Source organism: Genypterus blacodes, unplaced genomic scaffold, assembly GCF_046128005.1.
Source record: "Genypterus blacodes isolate CSIRO-AG114 ecotype Tasmania unplaced genomic scaffold, CSIRO-AGI_Gbla_v1 ptg000090l_1, whole genome shotgun sequence".
Classification (NCBI taxonomy): Eukaryota; Metazoa; Chordata; class Actinopteri; order Ophidiiformes; family Ophidiidae; genus Genypterus; species Genypterus blacodes.
In genome coordinates, this window is record NW_027466895.1 from 1946906 (window position 1) to 1965905 (window position 19000).

Below are 19000 nucleotides of genomic sequence, written 5' to 3' on the forward strand. Positions count from 1 at the left end.
CCACTCTCTCTCACTTCTCTCTCTCGCTCAGTCTCAGACACACACACACACACACTAAGGCACGTGAACAGCCTTAGGTGAGAACTCATGACTCATGATCTGATCTTCAGGTTTGCGATTGTGTGTGAGGTTAGACTGCACTGCGAGTGTGTGTGACTCAGGTGTTGATCCCTGCGGCTGTGGTCAGAGAGCTTTGGCGGCGGGAGGATGACGATGACGCACAAAGACAGAGACAGAGAGAGAGAGAGAGAGAGAGAGAGAGAGAGAGAGAGAGAGAGAGAGAGAGAGAGAGAGAGAGGAAGAATGTTTTGCTGGATTTTTCACACAGCTGCCCCTCCATTGAGACGGTGACACGTTTTGCATGACAAAATGACAAATGAAAGCCCCTGCAGAGATCGTTATTAGTATTAATCAGGAGTGTGTTATTAGCGCTATAGCTGCGCGCAATTAAGAGCTGCCACAAATGTAAAACGTGACAAACTCTCTGCAGGGACTTCAACAGAGAACGACAAGATGAATCATGGCATAGGAGCGCTGGCTGCCGTTGATGAATGTAAAGTGTCATTTACTGTTCGGCGGGGATGTAGCCCTCGCGTATGGGGGTGCATTCCACTTCGGCGACCTTCACATTGCCCTGGATCTCCCGGAACTCCAGCCCCAGGTTCTCGCCGCGAATGGTGACCAGCGTGCCGCCCTCCCTGGGCCCCCGCAGAGGGGTGATCTGTTGGGAATGAACGTCTTGAATTACAAACCTTACGGAATCGGCTGCATTACAGCAAATATGAACACGCAACTGTAAAGAAGAGAATTATAGAATAGCAGCTACAATGTATGACTTAACTCTAAATATCACATTAAAGCTGTTCAGACATTACATAATTCTCTGGGAAAATGTGTGTGTGTGTGTGTGTGTGTGTGTGTGTGTGTGTGTGCGCGTGTGTGAGAACAGGCTGTTAGAAAAAAATAGACGATAAATGAGTTCCTGGCTGAGGGGTCAGGCTCGGGGGTCACAAGCTGTCATCTCTCAATCGTGTGTTTCTTTGAATCACACGCACATGATACATTATATAAGATAAAGTTGCGGCGTGGAATCAGGTGACATCTTTGCAGTAATCGCAGTACCCTTTGATTGATCGGCAACATCCTGCATTGTTGCTGAGGTGGCTGGCCGACATCCATCAACACTCCGCTCACACAATTACACACACTTTTGGCCCCTGTGTGTGTGTGTGTGTGTGTGTGTGTGTGTGTGTGTGTGTGTGTGTGTGTGTGTGAGAGTGAGAGAGTTAGAGAAGGTCTGTTTCTATCCGTCTCTGCCAAATATAGAGCCTTCATGCGGCAGGGGGCCATCTTTAATAGCCCCCGCCTGACAAATAGTGATCCATGTCATTTTCGCTCTCTTTCTTTCTAGACTATATGATACAACAACGCCTCCGTACAAAGACAAATTGGCAGTAAATAACCAATCGAATGACAGATTGGCAAGGTCGTGCCAGGTCACCACACGACACAACTGCTTCCTCCGTCTGTCACGTCCGAGACATCGTTATTGTACCTGTAGACGCCGAATACCACTGATATCTTGATTTTAAAAAAGAAAACAGAGGGACGACAATAGGCTCAATTAAAAGAAACGATTGATTGCATGCGACGCATCACCGCTCTCCGTTTATTGGCAAAATTAGAAAGATGAAGCGGGAGAAGGATCAAGACAGAAAAGATGGAGAAGGAGAGAGAGAGAGAGAGAGAGAGAGAGAGAGAGAGAGAGAGAGAGATGCAATGAGCCGTTGATTAGATTTGTGACTTTGACAAGATAATTGACGGTTGGGAAGAAGCAAACACTTAATCACTTCTCTCTCCCTCCGTCCTTCTCTTCATCTTTCGATCTATCTGCGTGGCTCCCTCTCTTATCATCGACTGTGAGATGTCATTATAATGAAGCGTATTAGAATGCATTAAGGCCCCGCGGTCGTCGTCGTCCCGAAGAGGCCCTCATTCCCTCCCTCACTCCCTCACGCCGAGCTGACAGCTTTTATGGGGAAACGGGGCACTTGCAGGGGGAAATGCCTCATCTGCAGAAGTAAATCCACTGCCCGGGTGGAGGACAAACACCCAGAGTGGAGGGAGGATGATGATGACGGAGGGCAATGATGCAGACTGAATCAACAACAGAGTGATCTTCTAATCACCTCCCCCCCAGGTTGATTTACTCCCTTGCATGAATAGAATAATAGCAGCGGTTCTGGGGCCGTCAATGAGCCCCAGAAGTTCAAATCGGTTACATCTTCTGTCTTTGGAGGAGGAGAAGAAGAGGAAGAGGACTGAAATCAGACGTTTTCCTCCTCTGTCTGACAGTCAAATTGTCTTTAGTGGACACAGAAATCAATGGAAGATTCAACACCAATTTAACAGACGTGAGTTCTATTAAATAAATGTGAAATAAAGTAAAGAATTCAACTTGTTTCAGGGGGAAATTGTGTTTTGTTGTTGTGTTTTAACTCAAGTTAACTGTGTATTGGAGTGAGGCGTTAACAATGAATAAATGTCGTTTTCTGTAAATCTCTGAGGTCAACCATGCGTCTGTTCGTTTCCTCTCTCCTCCATCACTCCCCTGGACACCAAAGGGGGTGAGGGGGTGGGGGGAATTCCATTTCTCGTTTCTTATCCATGCCTCATCCCCTTCATCTGCGGTCATTCACCATCTGCTGCCACTCTCTCATCCCGAGGAAAAAGGGCGCAGAGATGATCCTCGTATCCATCACCAGGGGAGAAGGAGAGCGCCTACAGCTCTACTGCCCCCCCCGGTCCAGCCATCCATGCATCACCATCCCTCCCTCAACGTAAACCTCCTCCATCCTTCCTTCCATCCTTCCATCTTCCCCACGCATCCCGCTTATCCCTCATCTCACTCTGACCCGTCCTTATCCTCTGCACGCCTCACGCAGGTCAAGTGTATTTGCGTCACACGCCGTCGGTGGCATCAAGGAGCATTCTGGGTTAAACGAGGGCGCATGTCTGCATCTGTGCAAGACTGAGTGATAACAGGAGAAGATGGGAGCGCTCCATCTCTTCCCCGATCCCTATTTGTTCCAGTCAGGCACTTTCTGGATCCACTATATCTTATATATATATTACAATTTAAACCTTTTGAATACTGTAATATGTAATAAAAGACAAAAACCATATTGTCCCTGACTGAGACTCTGCACCATTATGCAGGGATGATAAGTAGAGGTATGTTTTCATCTTTGCTCTGTAATTAAGGTGTTTGTATGCGTGGCAAGTTAAAAAATCCATTTGCATTGTCGGGCCTCGTATGCATTAGTGCTTGGGTATACATAATGTGCTGTACGGTGTGGGTGAATGTACACGCTGGAAGCATTTGGTGGCCTACCTGTGTGATCCGTGGGTGTGTGCACTTGCTGTTGATGCCGTTGTGCTCCAGCCACTGGTTCTCGGGGTACGGGCAGTGTTGCTTGAGGGTGCAGCGGCTCTCGCCTTTGCACCAAACGCAGCCGAACAGGGGGTCTGCCTTCAGGCACAAGCCGCAGCTCCCACGCTGGGCGTCGCACTTGTATAGATGGACTTTGTGTATTGGGGGAGAGGAGAGGAGGAAAATAATGAGTGTGAGGAAGTAGAAGAGACCACGCATGAACAACCTGCGTGTAAAAACGTTCAGACAGCTGCAGATGAAAACTGATTTACATGAATGTCTCTAAAATGACTGACAAACAGCATGCAACATTTTGGGTCGTTTACATATCTACTTCGCTGCCAGTTGCTTTTGAATATGCAAGACCGAGCCGAACGTTCTGCGAGCGTCATTTGTTGCTATTTGTCTCATTATCTCTCCATCATCATCATCTCCACACACATCTCCTCTCCCTCCCCTCTTCACTTTCTGATGCTGCTGCCTCTAGCCCCTGCTTACCCACCACACGTTTAACATATCATCTCCATGGCAACAGGCCAGCCATTTTCTTTTCTTAATTGCCATTAGAAGCCTGTGTGATGTGTCCATCAAATTAAGCCGGAGGAGCCGCTTCCTCCACAAGCAAACAAAGGTGGGAGGAGGGCAGAGGCAGATTCTCTGGTTCATGCTTCTCCAACTTTGTTGCTTCTTTGAGTTTACATCAACCCTCAAGGAAATGCTTTATACACTGTATTTTGCTCAGACACACACACACACACACACACACACACACACACACACGCGCGCGCGCACACACACACACACACACACACACACACACACACACACACACACAAGAATACAAACACTCTACAAACTTTGCCTCACAGCGCTGTGATACCAGTGTCATGTTGGCACAGCACCCATATTTTAACAATAGCTTTCTCACGCCTGCTTCTGCTGCCTTTGGATAAATGTGTTGTTTTCCTGTCAGGGAACTACAACCCCCAGCATGCCACTGTTTTCCTGCCCCGGCATGTATCATTCACGCCCGTGGATCGCCAGTGGCCATCCTGAATCAACCACAGCAGCTGAAATGCTTGAAAAATTCAGCACTAGGCTGTCAGAGAGACACATACTACATCACTTTAACAGATTTATTCCTCTCAAACCATTTAATTTATTTGTTTCTGTTTATTGTTGCTCACTGTTTACTAGTGAAATTATGCCGGTGAAGCACAGTGACATGTTGAGACGTGAGGAATAAAATGATGGGAGGAGAAGGAGGGAGGAGAGGAGGAGGAGGAGGTGAGTGTTAGAGGGAGAAGTGGCAACAGAGGATAGATAAAATACAAAAGTCCAAGAAAGGTGTTGACAGAGCGAATAAAACAAAAAGCTGAAGAGAGTAATATCTAAGATGAGACAAGAGATGGCGGAGAAGGGCTGAAGAAAAGGGAGAGAGGGAGGCTTAACTGTGAATGGAGGAGAGAGCGAGGTACGGAAGAGAGGAAGAAGGGAGGAGAAGAAGAGGAAAGGACAAGTAAGAAAGGATGTGTTAAAGTTAAATGGAATACACGACATCAGGGGGATGGATGCAGCACCTTAGCGCACCGCCCGCCTGTTGCCATGGAGACCAGCTCCAAGGGCAACAGCGGGGAGGCAGTGGCTTTACTGTGTGTGTGTGTGTTTGTGTGTGTGAGAGTTTAAAACAGACGCTGTATGTCTATATAATCCCTATGACAGAACAAGAGCTATACTGTAGGTTTGTCAGTGTGTGTGCGTGTGTGTATGTGTGTGTGTGTTTGCCCCTCCTCGTGTGCTCACTTTTGTTGTGGGCGGGGTTGTCGATGCTGAAATCGCCGTTCCAGATGACGGTCAGCTCCACGGGAAGACTGCTCATCTCCATCCCATCATAGGAGTACTGTCGCCATGGCAACCACAGAGAGAGCGGAAAAGAAAGAGAGCGAGAGGAAAAAGGAGCCGTTTAGCAACTTTAAATGCATGTAGACCCAAACTCCTGAAGCTTGTGGTATCGCAGTACAACATCAGCTCACACATTTGGGCTAAATTATCGTTTCCATTTTTCACCGCGAGGCAAAGTACAATATTTGGCTCGTGCTATGATTGCGCACACACACATTTCAAGACGTCTACACACACAGACACCGAGTGACAGGAAGATGAGATGGTAATGTATCAACAGACGATTAGCATGAAGCGCAGTATAAAGCTTCTCTCATGCTCTGTCAGTCCATTATTGTAGTCAGTGAATGCAGCGAGATCACACAGAGCAGCTGTGTAGGAGAGCGGCTCGACTCTGCCCACTGTCTCACTGGAGGAGACAAATCCTTCAGTTGGCATTAGCAAGCATGGGTGTGTGTGTGAGGGGGAAAGAGAATGATAGAATGTAAAAGGTGTGTATAGAATTGCTGGTTCTTACTGTTGTGAAGTACACACACACACACACACTCACCGATGTGTTTTGACACTGCACCGACGAGCTGTTGAAGCGCAGGGCGGGAACACGGTGCTCGACTCCCTGGATGGTCAGCAGGCACTCGTAGCCCCTCTGGCCCGACTGTGGCTGGGGAAGGTTCTTGGCACGCAGCGTGATGGGCTTCACCACGTTGACCGGCACCAGGATCCTCTCTGCGGGCAGCAGCTGGGGACACTCCTGACGGGGAAAGGCAGACAGGTGTTAAGGGACGGGTGGAGCAAAGGAGGCCACTGACATTGGTTTTGGAAGTAGTATTCTGGAGCGATTTGGCATCTGTAAGGCCTTTGAACGCACCGCTAAGGATGCTCCTGAACGCAACTATATGTGACGTTATAATTAGTAGGTCATTATGTGTCATAATTAGGTGCTACTGAAAGAGAGAGAGAGAGAGAGAGACTCACGTCACTCAGCAATTAGAGGTCTAATAAAATTAATAGCCTAATCAACCCAGGTGAGGAGAGGGTGAAGAAGAGGAGGCCAACAAAGTAATGTGCTGTGATGTGTTAAAGGTGAGGAGGTAAAGAAAAGTTCTTCCCTAAGTCGTTCTTTCAAACTGTAGACAGATAGAGAACAGAACAAAAACGAGGCGAGAACTGAAAGCCGTACGCGACAGCAGGAGCTTTGGCGTGTCAAAGAGGGCGAGGGAGAGAGGGTGAAAAGACGGAGAGGAGATAAGGTGCCAGCAGGCGCGCACACACACACACACACACGCACACGCACACACTTGCACACATGCAGGAACGACGGAGGTGGGGGGGAGTGAAGCATGGCGCACGTTAAACTGGGCGATAACACTTGTTTGAAGTTCATTAAAAGCCACTTGATTGGGTTAGACTGAGTGACTGACTGGGTGGAGAGGGGGAGAGAGAGAGAGAGAGAGAGAGAGAGAGAGAGAGAGAGAGAGAGAGAGAGAGAGAGAGAAAGAGCGCTCTGTGACACTATTCACAAAGTCATTATAGATAAATGACACGCACACGCGCACACACACGCACACACGCACACACACACACACACATACACACACACACAGACATGCACACACACACAGCGAGTGAGTGAAGTGGCAGAGCAGAGGAACAGGAGGTGGTGCACGTATGTTTGCTCTTCCCAAATCTCATTTTCCTAAGAATGCAAGGTCGTGTTTGGAGAATGAAAATGAGAGCGAGAGAGCAAAGAGAGATGCGACCCATTTTTCTATTTATTTATTTTCTTCCAAATTCACGAGCTTCAACAATGGGAATGATAAATTTGATCTGGTTTACCAAAATGAAGGCCAAGGCAAGCGAGGAAGAACTTAACTGTGATTTAAAGCTGAAGAAGAGACGGATCTATATTGATATAGCAGGTACACAGCAACAAACCTCAAACCCAAGTGAGTCGCCCAAAAAAACGCACACACAGACACAGACACACACAGACACAGACACAGACACAGACACACACAGACACACACACACACACACACACACACACACACACACAAAACGCAGCCTTGGAATCCCATTACAGTGCAAGATAAACTGCAGCAGTCACAGGCAGACAGCATCTCTTGCATCATGAATCTTTATGACACATGACAAGGAGAGGAAAACCTCAAAATGCAAATCTATGCTTCTCCACACACCACACACACGTATGTATAGATCCACATAGATCTATCATTAGCACATCAACAACACTGAGATCAGAGTCATTTTCTCTCAGCTGCTCTGGAAATATGCATCAATGAACCTGCCAGTAAATAATTTCAGATAGAATGTCTGTCTGTCTGTCTGTCTGTCTGTCACACTAACACTCACTCACTCACTCACACACACACACACACACACACACACACACACACACACACACACACACACACACACACACAGTCATCAGTTATTTCAAAGCACCCACAACCTTACACACGTACACATATACAGTATAATCACACCTGCCTCCTATAGAGGTTGTAGCAGATTTGATTGTAACACCTTATTTGCTCCATACACACACAAACAGGCGCGTGTGTGTTGTGAGTGTGCAATATTGTTTTTCCTTCTTAGCTCAAACACACACACACACACACACACACACGAACACGCACACGCACACGCACACGCACACACACACACACACACACACACACACACACACACACACACACACGCGCGCGTGTGATGGTTGCCAGGTGTTCCACGAGGCCAGCCGGGCCCTCAGCAGTTTGTATGTATATCCCCTTGGCTACTAATGCTGCTGGTGTTGGCAATGATGCTCGTTGTCCCTTGTTTAGATTTATGTCCACGTTAACTTGATGTAATGTGTGTGTGTTTATTGCCGCCTCCCCTCCCCCTCGACGCCCAGCGCCCGAGGCACCATAAATAACACGTGGGACTGGAGAAAATGCAAATAACCACGATGCAAGACAAGCAAAACAGATACAGAAATCTGAGGTTGATGACGAACGACAAACTCTTCTTCTCCCGCCTCTCTGCTTCATAACGGCGTCTCTCTGTACCACCGAGTGATCTCGAGGGGGACCATCAGCAGCTTTACGACCCCAGCTGATTGACTCCCGATATAACAGGAGGGATAACTGGAACTGTGGCGCAAAGACGGAGAGAGGAGAGGTTGAAATTCTGGAGTGGTGACCAATGTGACAGGAGACTCTGTGTGTGTGTGAGAGCCCTGTGTGAGGATGTGAGCTTCAGTAATTGTCCTGCAGGCGTGTAATCAGGTATTTGAACCGAACCGCCAGAGACAGGAAAGTACCTGTCAATATCGTGACTCATCATGAGAACATAATCAGCTCAGAACTCTGAAAACCAAGTAGTTTTTTCTTTCTCTGGCTGTCTAATTATCTTTTGTTGTCGTTCCCTCCTCTGCCCATCGGTGACTCACTGTTTTCTCTGACCTCATCTCCTACTCTCAAATCCCTCCTTCACGCCTTAGCATTGTTGCCTCCCCACATCACCTCCCACCCCCACTTAGATCTGGATAATTAGAGGTGTGTGTGTGTGTGTGTGGAGACTGAGAGAGTGACAGGGTGGGGAGGGAGAGACATTATAATTATAACCATGTAAGGTGAGAACATGAAGAGAAAAGTTTGCTCACACACACAAACACACTTTCTGGACATCCCCTCAACTAATCTCTTTTTTATACATCATCTCCCAGAGAGCGTCGGGGAAACACACCCACGCACGCACACACACACACACACACACACACAGACACACACACAGACACACACACACACACACACACACACACACACACACACACACACACACTCGTTCTCTCTCTCTACCATCCTTTCCAGCTGCTCCTCCTCTTGTCTATCCTATTCTCCTCAGCACGGCCTGTACTACTACTACTACAAGTAAGTGCTGGTAAGGATAAAGACACACTCTTATCCCTTTCGGGTGTTGAGTAGATCCGTGAGGATTCATGCATGTTCTCACTGACCAGTGAGGAGCACACAGAGAAAGGGGCTTGGCTCGTACCATTACAGTATCGCCCGGGTGGAGCCTTAACACCGCGCCGCCACGCATGCTAACGAGAAGCTCAAAGCGGCAAGAAGCTTTGCTTGGCCTTATCATCAGCATAGAGTCGAGGGATTATTCAGATCACTGCTTGGAATCCCTTAATTGTAATAGTGCATAAAAAAACCTCCCATCTGCTGTAAAGAGGTCTCACTCTGTCTCAAAGATCAAAGTTGAGTTGTTGCCTGATATAGAATTTGGGGACGTGTGTGTTTGCATGTTTATAAGCTTACTTGCACGTGTGTGTGTCTAAGTGATTAATTCGGCACAGCAAGTCAAAATCTGACAGCCAATACACGACCTTGGATTTGCGGGGTTAATTAAAAGCAAATTAGAAGTCATTTTAGCTCGCAAAACACCTGCTTTTCCCGAAAAAGACAAATCGCAAAAAAAACACATTAATTTGCTAATACTAGATCCCCCCACCCCTCTTTTATTTATGGTTTCCTTTTAGCTGCCAAACACAATAGGAAAAGGATTCAAACATTATTATCCTCAGTCAATATTGACCACCAGTGCCGGAGTTAATTGGAAAAGTAAACCTGCAAAGACTTGGGCCTGGCTTAGCAGACGGTTCAAAGGGATAATGAAAAACCCCGAAAAAAGAGAGAGAATAATATCGTCTGCGCAGGGTTGAATGGCTCGGGGGAGGGGAGGGGGGGGAGCACGGGAGGAATAACACAATTGAGAGCAGACTGCCTCATCAAAGGAGGCAATCTGGCTGAGCTCGTCCCTGCTCGCCGCCGTGTGGCGTCTGCCAAGCCAGACATGAGCACCAGTGATCTTCATCATGGCACACACCTCAGGCGAGGATTAACAGGGACGCCAACTCCGCGGAAAAGCCTCCCTCCCCCAGAAAAAAAGCAGGATCCAGGCAGCTATACTGTACAAACACACACGTATCCTTTGGTAAACCCTTAATACTTACATCAACCTGAGAGAGGCCATTCTGATTGGACGGCGAGCATCGGCGGGAATGTGAGTGGCTGCAAATATGATCGATAATTCACGGCGGCTAAGCGGTCACGGGAAATGGAAATGCAGGTTTGGTGGAGATGGAAAAGGCTCAGAGTTAGTCACCGCCGCCGCCGCTGCCATTTGATGTAGAGAGGAGAGCGAGACAGAGCCGAGGAGGTTTGTGCCAGATGGAGACGCGGCGGTTTGCAAAGGCGTCTCGCTGCTTTTCATTCAGCTCTTTTTACACGCGGAGCCTCAGTTTACTGCAGTGCTTTAGTTTTTTCCCCTTATTTTTATCGAAGATAGTATCAGATGACAAACGAAGAGGTGGAGAGGGAAAATTGGCAAAACCAGAATCCAAGAATGAGCAAGAAAAAGGAGATGCAGCTACAAATTTCGAAAGGTTTCCGAAAAATGACACCGATTCTTCAAAGTATTGACTGGATTTTGAAAAACTTTGAGAGAGATGGAAGAGAGTTTACAACAAACTGGGGGAAAATCAATAACTTGTAGAACTAACCTCGGGCCACTTGACTCGCCCCTCCTGGAAGGAACACGTGCGAGGGTCATGAGTGCAGTCGTGTCTGTATTTGCACCAATGGCACTGGTAGGGACTGCTGACACAGGACAGACACCTGTGTGGACAGAGAGAGAGAGAGAGAGAGAGAGAGAGAGAGAGAGAGAGAGAGAGAGAGAGAGAGAGAGAGAGAGAGAGAGAGAGAGAGAGAGAGAGAGAGAAAGAGAGAGGGCGGTCATGAAAAGACAAAATGATCATTACACACAGTTTGACGTGACCCAATTCTACGCGAGACTTACGACTTGTGCACGCTGCAGTTGTAGAAGACGAAGCTGGTGTTTGCAAAAGCCAGGCCTGTCTCCTTGGATTTGAGATAGAGCTGGACGATCTGGTGGTCCCCTGGAGAGGAAAGATCACAGTCACAGTAAGTTAATCGTATTGTAGTGATTCTGCTACAAAGTTACATTTAAATAAGCCACTTTGATTCATACACACACATCCATTTTCATTCTCCAGTCGCGTCATATTCCCTTGTGAAGAAGAAGTGATGACTGCGGTGCTTTGAGGCACAGGGGCTTCGCATGTTTTGCGTCGGCGGCGTGACAGAGAGTGGAGGTTTTTTTTTGTAGAGTTACAACGCTCTTTTTTGTAGAGTTACACGCTCGTTCCCGACACCCGACCAGAGAGGGAAAGAGTCGGTGTGATCCCCCAGGGTCGGAAAATATTCCCCAGGAAAGTTTTTGAGTGTCTTTTCAAGTAAAGGATGGGGGGAGATGAGGAAGAAACTACGCACCTGTGTGTGTGTACGTGTGTGAATGAGTGTGTGTGCATGCACTTATGAGCTTGCACCTCATCTGTACTTGGTGTGTCCTTTTGTCTGGCCCTAATGAAGGACTTCATGTTTAATTCAACAGCAGCTCTAAACATCAGCTGCTCTCTCTCTTTCTCTCTGTCTTCCTTCACTTTCCCTTCCACGACACGACTCCTCTTCCTCTCTCCGTCCCTCTGACAATCGTTCATCAATCACAGTAAAGCGTCGCTGACAACGGATCTGTCCTAATTAGGCCACCTAAATGTTACCTTGAAGCCTGCCAGCTGTATCCATCCCCCACTATCTTTCCTTTCTTATCGCTCACTTGACAACACTCAGACTAATGAGTGGCAGTGAGAAGTGGAGATAAAGAGCAGCAAGTGGAGATGGAACACATGCTGACAGGTGTGCGCATGGATGTTTTTGTCGTACACTATGCATGTTGCTGAGAGTGCCCTTGGGCGCAGCTTCACATCTGTAAGTGTGTGTGTCATCTTGGGTATACATACATGTTGTTCTTGTGAATATTTGCATTTCACACTCTTCTCTCTCTGTACTGCGTTCATTGCTCATCTCAAGCTCCATGACATGAATATCACATTCTGTGGAGTTTTGACATCGGAGCTTCAACAGACGCCACTGTGCATTTCCTCCTATGCAAACTCTCATTATTCCCCATGGGTCACATTTTCTTGTACGCATTTCCTCTTTCTTATCTTTTTGTTTACCTATTTCCCTGGCTGGATGAAGTGAGACATCGCCCACCTCAGGACAAGGCCGCGTCCAGATGGGAGCCGCTTTCAATTAGAGCGGGTTAAGCTGACCACGGAGGGAAAAGGTGAAGAGCCAGGGAATTAGGAAGATTGGAAACACCAGCGAGACGTTCTCCCTCTTTATTTTCCTGGGTAATGAATATGTCGGAGCATTTTGTCTCGGAAATACAAAGGGCGGCTGGGGGATCTTAAATGAGCTGATTCGATGTAATAAGGAGACGCCTGGTCAGGGGAGGATGACATACGAGACACCATGATGCGGCGGGGTTATCTGGCGTCCTACTGCCACTTTATAGCAAGAATGGTAAATAGGTCCCACAGCATCCGAATGAGTAACGCTCATTTAATTAATAATCGAGGCCCGTTGAGTTGCCAATGGCAACGTGACACAAACACAAGCACACACACACACGCACGCACACACACACTCAGCCCTAAGGCGGCCAGTAAACACAACACTCCTGCCCGGGGAAGAGAAAAGATCCAGATCGATTGTAGCTCTAACAGTCTGCTCTTACCTTTTTCCACGACAATGCGTGGCATCTCCCTCTCGGCGGGTGAGGAGCACGTGATCCTGTTTCCCTCCACCAGGCCGTCCATCTCGGCCAGGTCCTCGAAGGTGCAGTTGACGCCGGCAGAGAGTTCAGGGACGTTATGGGCTTCAAGAATCAACTGGAGGATGAAAGAAAAGCAGAATTGTAGAGGAGTTAGAGTCTCAATCAGAACACATGGTTGACTCTTATTTTGTAGTTCAGGCTGATTAAAAGATGAATTTATTCTGTCAGAATTGATTAAAACAAGCCTGATCATCCCTCAGCAAGCCCAGGAACAGCAACTGAACCTAGAGAACCTACAGGAATGGATGGAGCTTTGGTTGGGATTGTAGCACCGAGTGGCTTGTTACCGGTGCCACGATAAAAGGAAGTGGAGGAGAGAGACAGGTGAGGAGATGGAGCGCGGCAATTGAATATAGATGACTGGAACAAAGTGAGAGATGAAACGAGACCGAGAGAATAAAGGAAGAGGAGGAGAAAACAGCAGAGTGAGTGAGCAAGAGAGGCGAGGTGAAAAGGGCAGGTGAGAACAGAACAGGAGAAGAAGAAACATGTGGGGGGGAATAAAGGATGCAGATGTTCCCTCTTCATGGAGCTCTCAGTGGTCAAACTCTGACCTCAGACTGAAGAAGGACCACAAACCTTCTTCAAGTGAGGAGGAAGAGGAGACAAACAAGGGGTGGGGAGCACAGGTGGAGTGGAGGGAGGGCAGAATATGCATATTGATGGAGGGGTGAGTGTGTGTGTCTGTGTGTCTATGTGTGTGTGTCTGCTGAGCGGCTCGGCAGCGGCATCATCGATTCGCCACGCCTGCCCGTCCACGACGCACTTGTGAAGTGACTCCAAGAGCCGCCTCAGCAGACGTGGAGGGCTGACCTGCGCTGTTTTTATATTGCTGTTTAATGAAAAGACAGCGGGCGGATTATGCCGCCTCCCCAATAAGACGGACAGTGCATGACCATTGCGTCTCTCTCGTCTGCATCCACTTCTCAATTTAATTTAGTTTTCCTTTTAAGGAGCAAGTCGAGCACGTTTAGATGTTTCTCAATTACATCTGGAGGAGTCACAGCCACAACCGTTGCTGATTGAATATGAAAATTCATGTTAAGGAAAACAGCCACATGCACCTGCAATCACACACACATATACACACCAAATCTGATGCACAGGCTTTGTGATGACAGGCTTTGGTCACGCACAATGAATTTACTCCCACACACTTTAAATAAATTGTAGAAGAAAAACAACACTGAAACAAACTTTATAAGAAATGAAAGTGTGTTTTCCTCTGCACTTCTCTTTTTCTCGCAAGATGGCTTCTGCTGCTCTTCAAACAAATATTTAATAACACAAAGGTCAAGGAGTAGCTCTGTCTGCCCTGCAGTGTGTGTGTGAGTGTGTGTGTGTGTGTGTGTGTAGGGTGTTTGTGTGTGTAGGGAGGAGGGCTGGGGGGGGCATAGCCTCTGGGCAATGTCTGCTCACTGGGAAAAGGTTAAATGATCTCCAAAGGCTCAGGCGGTAAAACACACACACACACACACACACGCTTGCACACACACTCCATGAATATCATTAGAGAGATGCAGGAAGATCAACACCTCCTCATGTGTGTGACCTACAGACTCACTCAGGCTTGACCTTAGCAAATCATATTGGACCTTTTATGCAGTTTTGGCGTTTGAGATTCAAATCACACATAAGTAACAATTAAAATAGGAAATATATTGGAATTGGAATTTGACGCTTAAATGTCATTGGCAACCATGCAACATTCTGTTATTTTTGCAGCTGTGATCATTATTTTCACACATTATAAGATACAGCTGCATTAAGAAGGGAATATACAGCTATGAACAGTACATGCACACACACTTTTGTACGCACACACACACACACACACACACACACGGCTGTTCCTGTCTCACTTCCGATGCTTATTTTTAGAGTTCATTCGTGGGGGGGAAATGTGCCGATAAAGCAAAAATGTGAGGGCGAATGATGGGAACAAACGACTCTCTACCTGCATTACATCACATCTCCCTAAAAATACAAGTACACACACACACTAAATCTGTGTACTCGGCGGAAATCCAAGCTCACAACAGCGGATGTTTCTGCATTTTCGTCCAAAGCCTGAAAGTGTTTACTGTCTGTCTTTGTTGCAGCACATTGCAGCTCTGCGTAAACTGATCAATACAGCCACGCAGTAAATAAATAAATAAATAAATAAATAAATAAATGAACAACTCCGTGCTGTGAATTTGAAACAGAAATGTGAAGGAATAAGAAAAGCTGCAACGCTCTGCCAACAAGGACAGAAAGCACGACTCAGCGAAACGCACTAGCTGTTAATTATTGACATTTGCTGATTTAACGTTTCTCTGCTTGGAGTTATGAAAGTGTAAAGCAGGATTACAGCACATATCTACCACATCCATTTTACTGGATCATAGCTTTTGCACCAGAAGCGTCAGAAGCGATGACTCAGAAGACATGACATCATCAATGACACTGCAATAAAGCATGGGAAATGTAGGCTTGGGATGTTGTGATGTGATTCTGTACCAATATGAATTAAAATACACATTTGAGCTTTTCTGTAGCGGTTTGGTTCTGCTACAGCCATACAGGACCACCCTGTGGGAAGAAAATTATTTAAAATGCTTTCCAGTAGTCCAGAGGGATTGATTTTGGTACAGATCTGAACAGGAGCAAATATCTTTACACACATATCAAATGATGTGTAATTCAAGCTTCATCATGGATTTTTTACAATTTTGTTTTGTTTTCTGTTTATAATGCGGGGGGGAGGGGGGAGGGGTGGTGGTGGTGTGTGTTTCTGTCCCACTTACCATGACGCTAAACTGGGACACAGAGATGTTGTTTGGGTGCACGCTGAGACGCACACACTGCCTGATGTCCGATGCAAAGCGCCGGGGTTCTGACGAGCGCTCACATTTCTCCTTTCTGGTGCACCTGGTAGGGGAAGACAACAGAACAGAACGGGCGGTGTTATTCCCCGGTGACACACACACACACACACACACACCCTACTTCCTTCTCTCCGCCTGGTAACCCGAGCTGGGCTTTACCCGCTTTTCCACCTGTTGGCACCTTGGGAAAAAAAGAATGTCCTGTCCTCCGCCCTGGCAGATGGGGGCAGAACACGTTTATCATATTTCTCCTCAGGTGGGCGCTGAAGCTACAGTGGCCGGTAAATGGGGGGGAAACTGATTCTCCAGGGGGGGTTGGTTGGGAGCAGCAGCATTTCAAAAACAATGGCTGCTCTATATGTGGAAGTAGAGCCGTTCCGCTGGGACGGAGGTAGGCCTCGTCTTTCTAAAGCCCCCTTAATGACTGGCATTCACCGGCCATGCCAAGCGCAGGTGGAGACGTGGAAGGGGTGGGGGGTTGGTCTTGGATTCCGTCTTCATACCAAAGCAGGTGGTCTAATCTGGTCCATTACAGCAGTTTGGAGAGCTGGAGGACTAAACCTTTTGAGCTGCGAGGGGGAATTCGCTGGCTCACGGTTTCCTCTTTGAAGGGGGACGCGAAAATGAAGACAAAGACATTGTGTTGTTAAATAAATTTATGGTGAGAAACGGGAATTAAAATCCAACCGGGGCACGTCCAACCTTAACCTTCGCACACGCACGCACGCACGCACGCACGCACGCACACACGCTCTCGTCTAATCCCCTTATAAACGTCTCCAAGTTTAATCCCCTATTGATTTAGACAAAAACCTGCAGTGTAATTAACAACCTGGCAAATCCACACAGTGCCCCTAAAACTCCTTTTGGAGAAGCGAGAGAATAGAGAGAAAGAGTGGAATAAATGAATGAGGATGTTGGTTGACGGGTGAGATACAGTGACGACGCATGCGGAAAGGAAATCTTTTTATCCTCGGCTGAGGAGACGGAGGGGAGAGGGTTCTGACCAGACATGAGTATTGTAAAGTTAAGCAGCCTAACGTGCCTGAGAGAAGCCAGAATGTAAAGACAAACAATGGAAATAATCTGTTTGAGAGAGAGAGAGGAGGAGGAGAAGAAAGGAGCCCTGAGACTTAAAGGGGAGCAACAATTGTTGGCGTTTCTCTCAAGCTTTCACTGCTAAGCCGGTTTGAGTGGAGCTTTAATCGCTTCGGGTTTCTTTGTGCTTCTCTATCACTCCTGTCTGTTCCTCCGGCTTCGGCACTGATTTAATAAGACCACATCATATAATGCTCCCTCAGGCACGACGCACATTCACACACACACACAGATACACACAGAAATCCGCATGTGCAGACAGAAATGGACATTAACATACAACCCTCATGCAATTTGTTTTGACGCAAAGCTACAGCATTGTTTTCTAAATCTTTGGCTCCAGAGTAATACTGCTCCAGATGCTTACCTGTGTGTATTGTGCATGTGTGGGTGTTTGTTTTGTGTATTCCTTGATAGTGTGACTGTAATCATAAAACCACTAATACAGAAAATGTAAACAAATGCAGGTCCACATAGGCTAATTACTAAGTATGAAAACAATTCCAACTCCTTGTCAAGCATTCTTAACGCATATAAACACATTCTCTGTATGTGTGTGTGTGTGTGTCCAGGAATCAGCAGTATGACAGACTGAATCATAAAGAAGTAAATCATAAACGCAATGTAAACATTTCTGCATCTTAAGGACGACGTTACATCTTATTTTATTGATCCCTGAAAGATGCGGCGGAGGCGTTTGTGGCCGGCATAACAAGGCGCACATATACAATACGCTTGGGACGCGACCAGAAAATGGAAACGCATAACAATAAACGAATATCAAGCACCTAATAAAGAACGAAAACAATCGTTGGCCCTCAGATTAGCTTCCTCGTGAAACGGCATCGACACCAGAAATGCGAGTCAGGTGATCGTAACCACATTCTGCAGAGCTGTAAAGCCCCTGAGCCGTCTTCATTATGGTATATACATTTATATACGTATATATGTTTACTCTCTATCTAAAATCCTCTGCAATCCGGATCACAGAGAGAAGAAGAACAATCGGTGGCTGAATCCTGACCCGAGACTCATTCTGAGCAGTCTGAGTGGAGAGGGAGGCCGCGGGAGTGCTTTGATTTAAGAGGGACACTTTGAGGGTTTGTAAATGTGCGCCATGCCCCGCTGCGCCCTTGCGTGGTCGGGTTTATGACATCCTCTGCGGCGTGCTACCGAATGCTGTAAATTCCGCCAAGAGATGCTAGAGGTGGACAGAGAGCTTGAAGTCGAGGAAATGAAAGACAGCGACGTCTGTTTTTGATTTTGGTGAATACATACTGCAGATATATAGACAGACATAACTGACTCTGCAAGGCCTATATGTATAACAACAGTGTCTAATCTGTCTGTACTATATTTGTACAAATTCCTGAACATCCTAATATTGAATAGTTTAGATTCCAGCACACAATTGCAAAAAGTGAATTCAAGTATTTGCTGTTTTGTAGCCTCTGAAATTATGTTGACGATAACTCGAGGTAAGAGAGATGAGCACAACCAGACCAAAACAGTGGATAATTCTGTTCAATTACTATCCAGACAGCTTTATTTGTAGTAGGAAACAATCCTACTGCCATTTTTGTAAACATCAAAGAATGGAGCATTTAGAGATCTGCAGAAATCAAATCAATTGAGATTTCTCACAACATTTGCGTGACACTCAAGTGTGTGTGTGTGTGTGTGTGTGTGTGTGTGCGCGTGTGTGTGTGTGTGTGCGTGTGCGTGTGCGTGTGCGTGTGTGTGTGCTTGGGGGGGGGGGGGGGGGGGAAACGCACACGCCGACACTGACTGTGCGGTGACACGAGAGGCAAGAGCGAGCTGAAAGGATTAGATTGGCCCCTGAATGTAAACTAATCTGCACTCTTGTTTCTCCCAGCCTTTGATAAGGTGACACAATTAGAGGCAGACTGAGGGGGGATCTCTG

At 46.9% G+C, this 19000-nt stretch overlaps 1 protein-coding gene across 8 annotated transcripts in view; it reads right to left on the bottom strand.

The window, feature by feature from the left end:
* The window catches only part of plxna4 (plexin A4), a 164148-nt gene that overhangs the window by 32252 nt on the left and 112896 nt on the right, over positions 1-19000 (bottom strand). For all 8 annotated transcript variants that reach the window (XM_076158860.1, XM_076158855.1, XM_076158856.1 and 5 more), the window contains exons 6-13: positions 15898-16021; positions 13010-13163; positions 11207-11306; positions 10911-11025; positions 5886-6086; positions 5237-5333; positions 3395-3585; positions 570-721 (exon numbers count right to left, since the gene is read on the bottom strand). In XM_076158860.1, the coding sequence (XP_076014975.1) occupies positions 570-721; positions 3395-3585; positions 5237-5333; positions 5886-6086; positions 10911-11025; positions 11207-11306; positions 13010-13163; positions 15898-16021 (1134 nt within the window). The remainder of the gene's footprint in view (positions 1-569; positions 722-3394; positions 3586-5236; positions 5334-5885; positions 6087-10910; positions 11026-11206; positions 11307-13009; positions 13164-15897; positions 16022-19000) is intronic.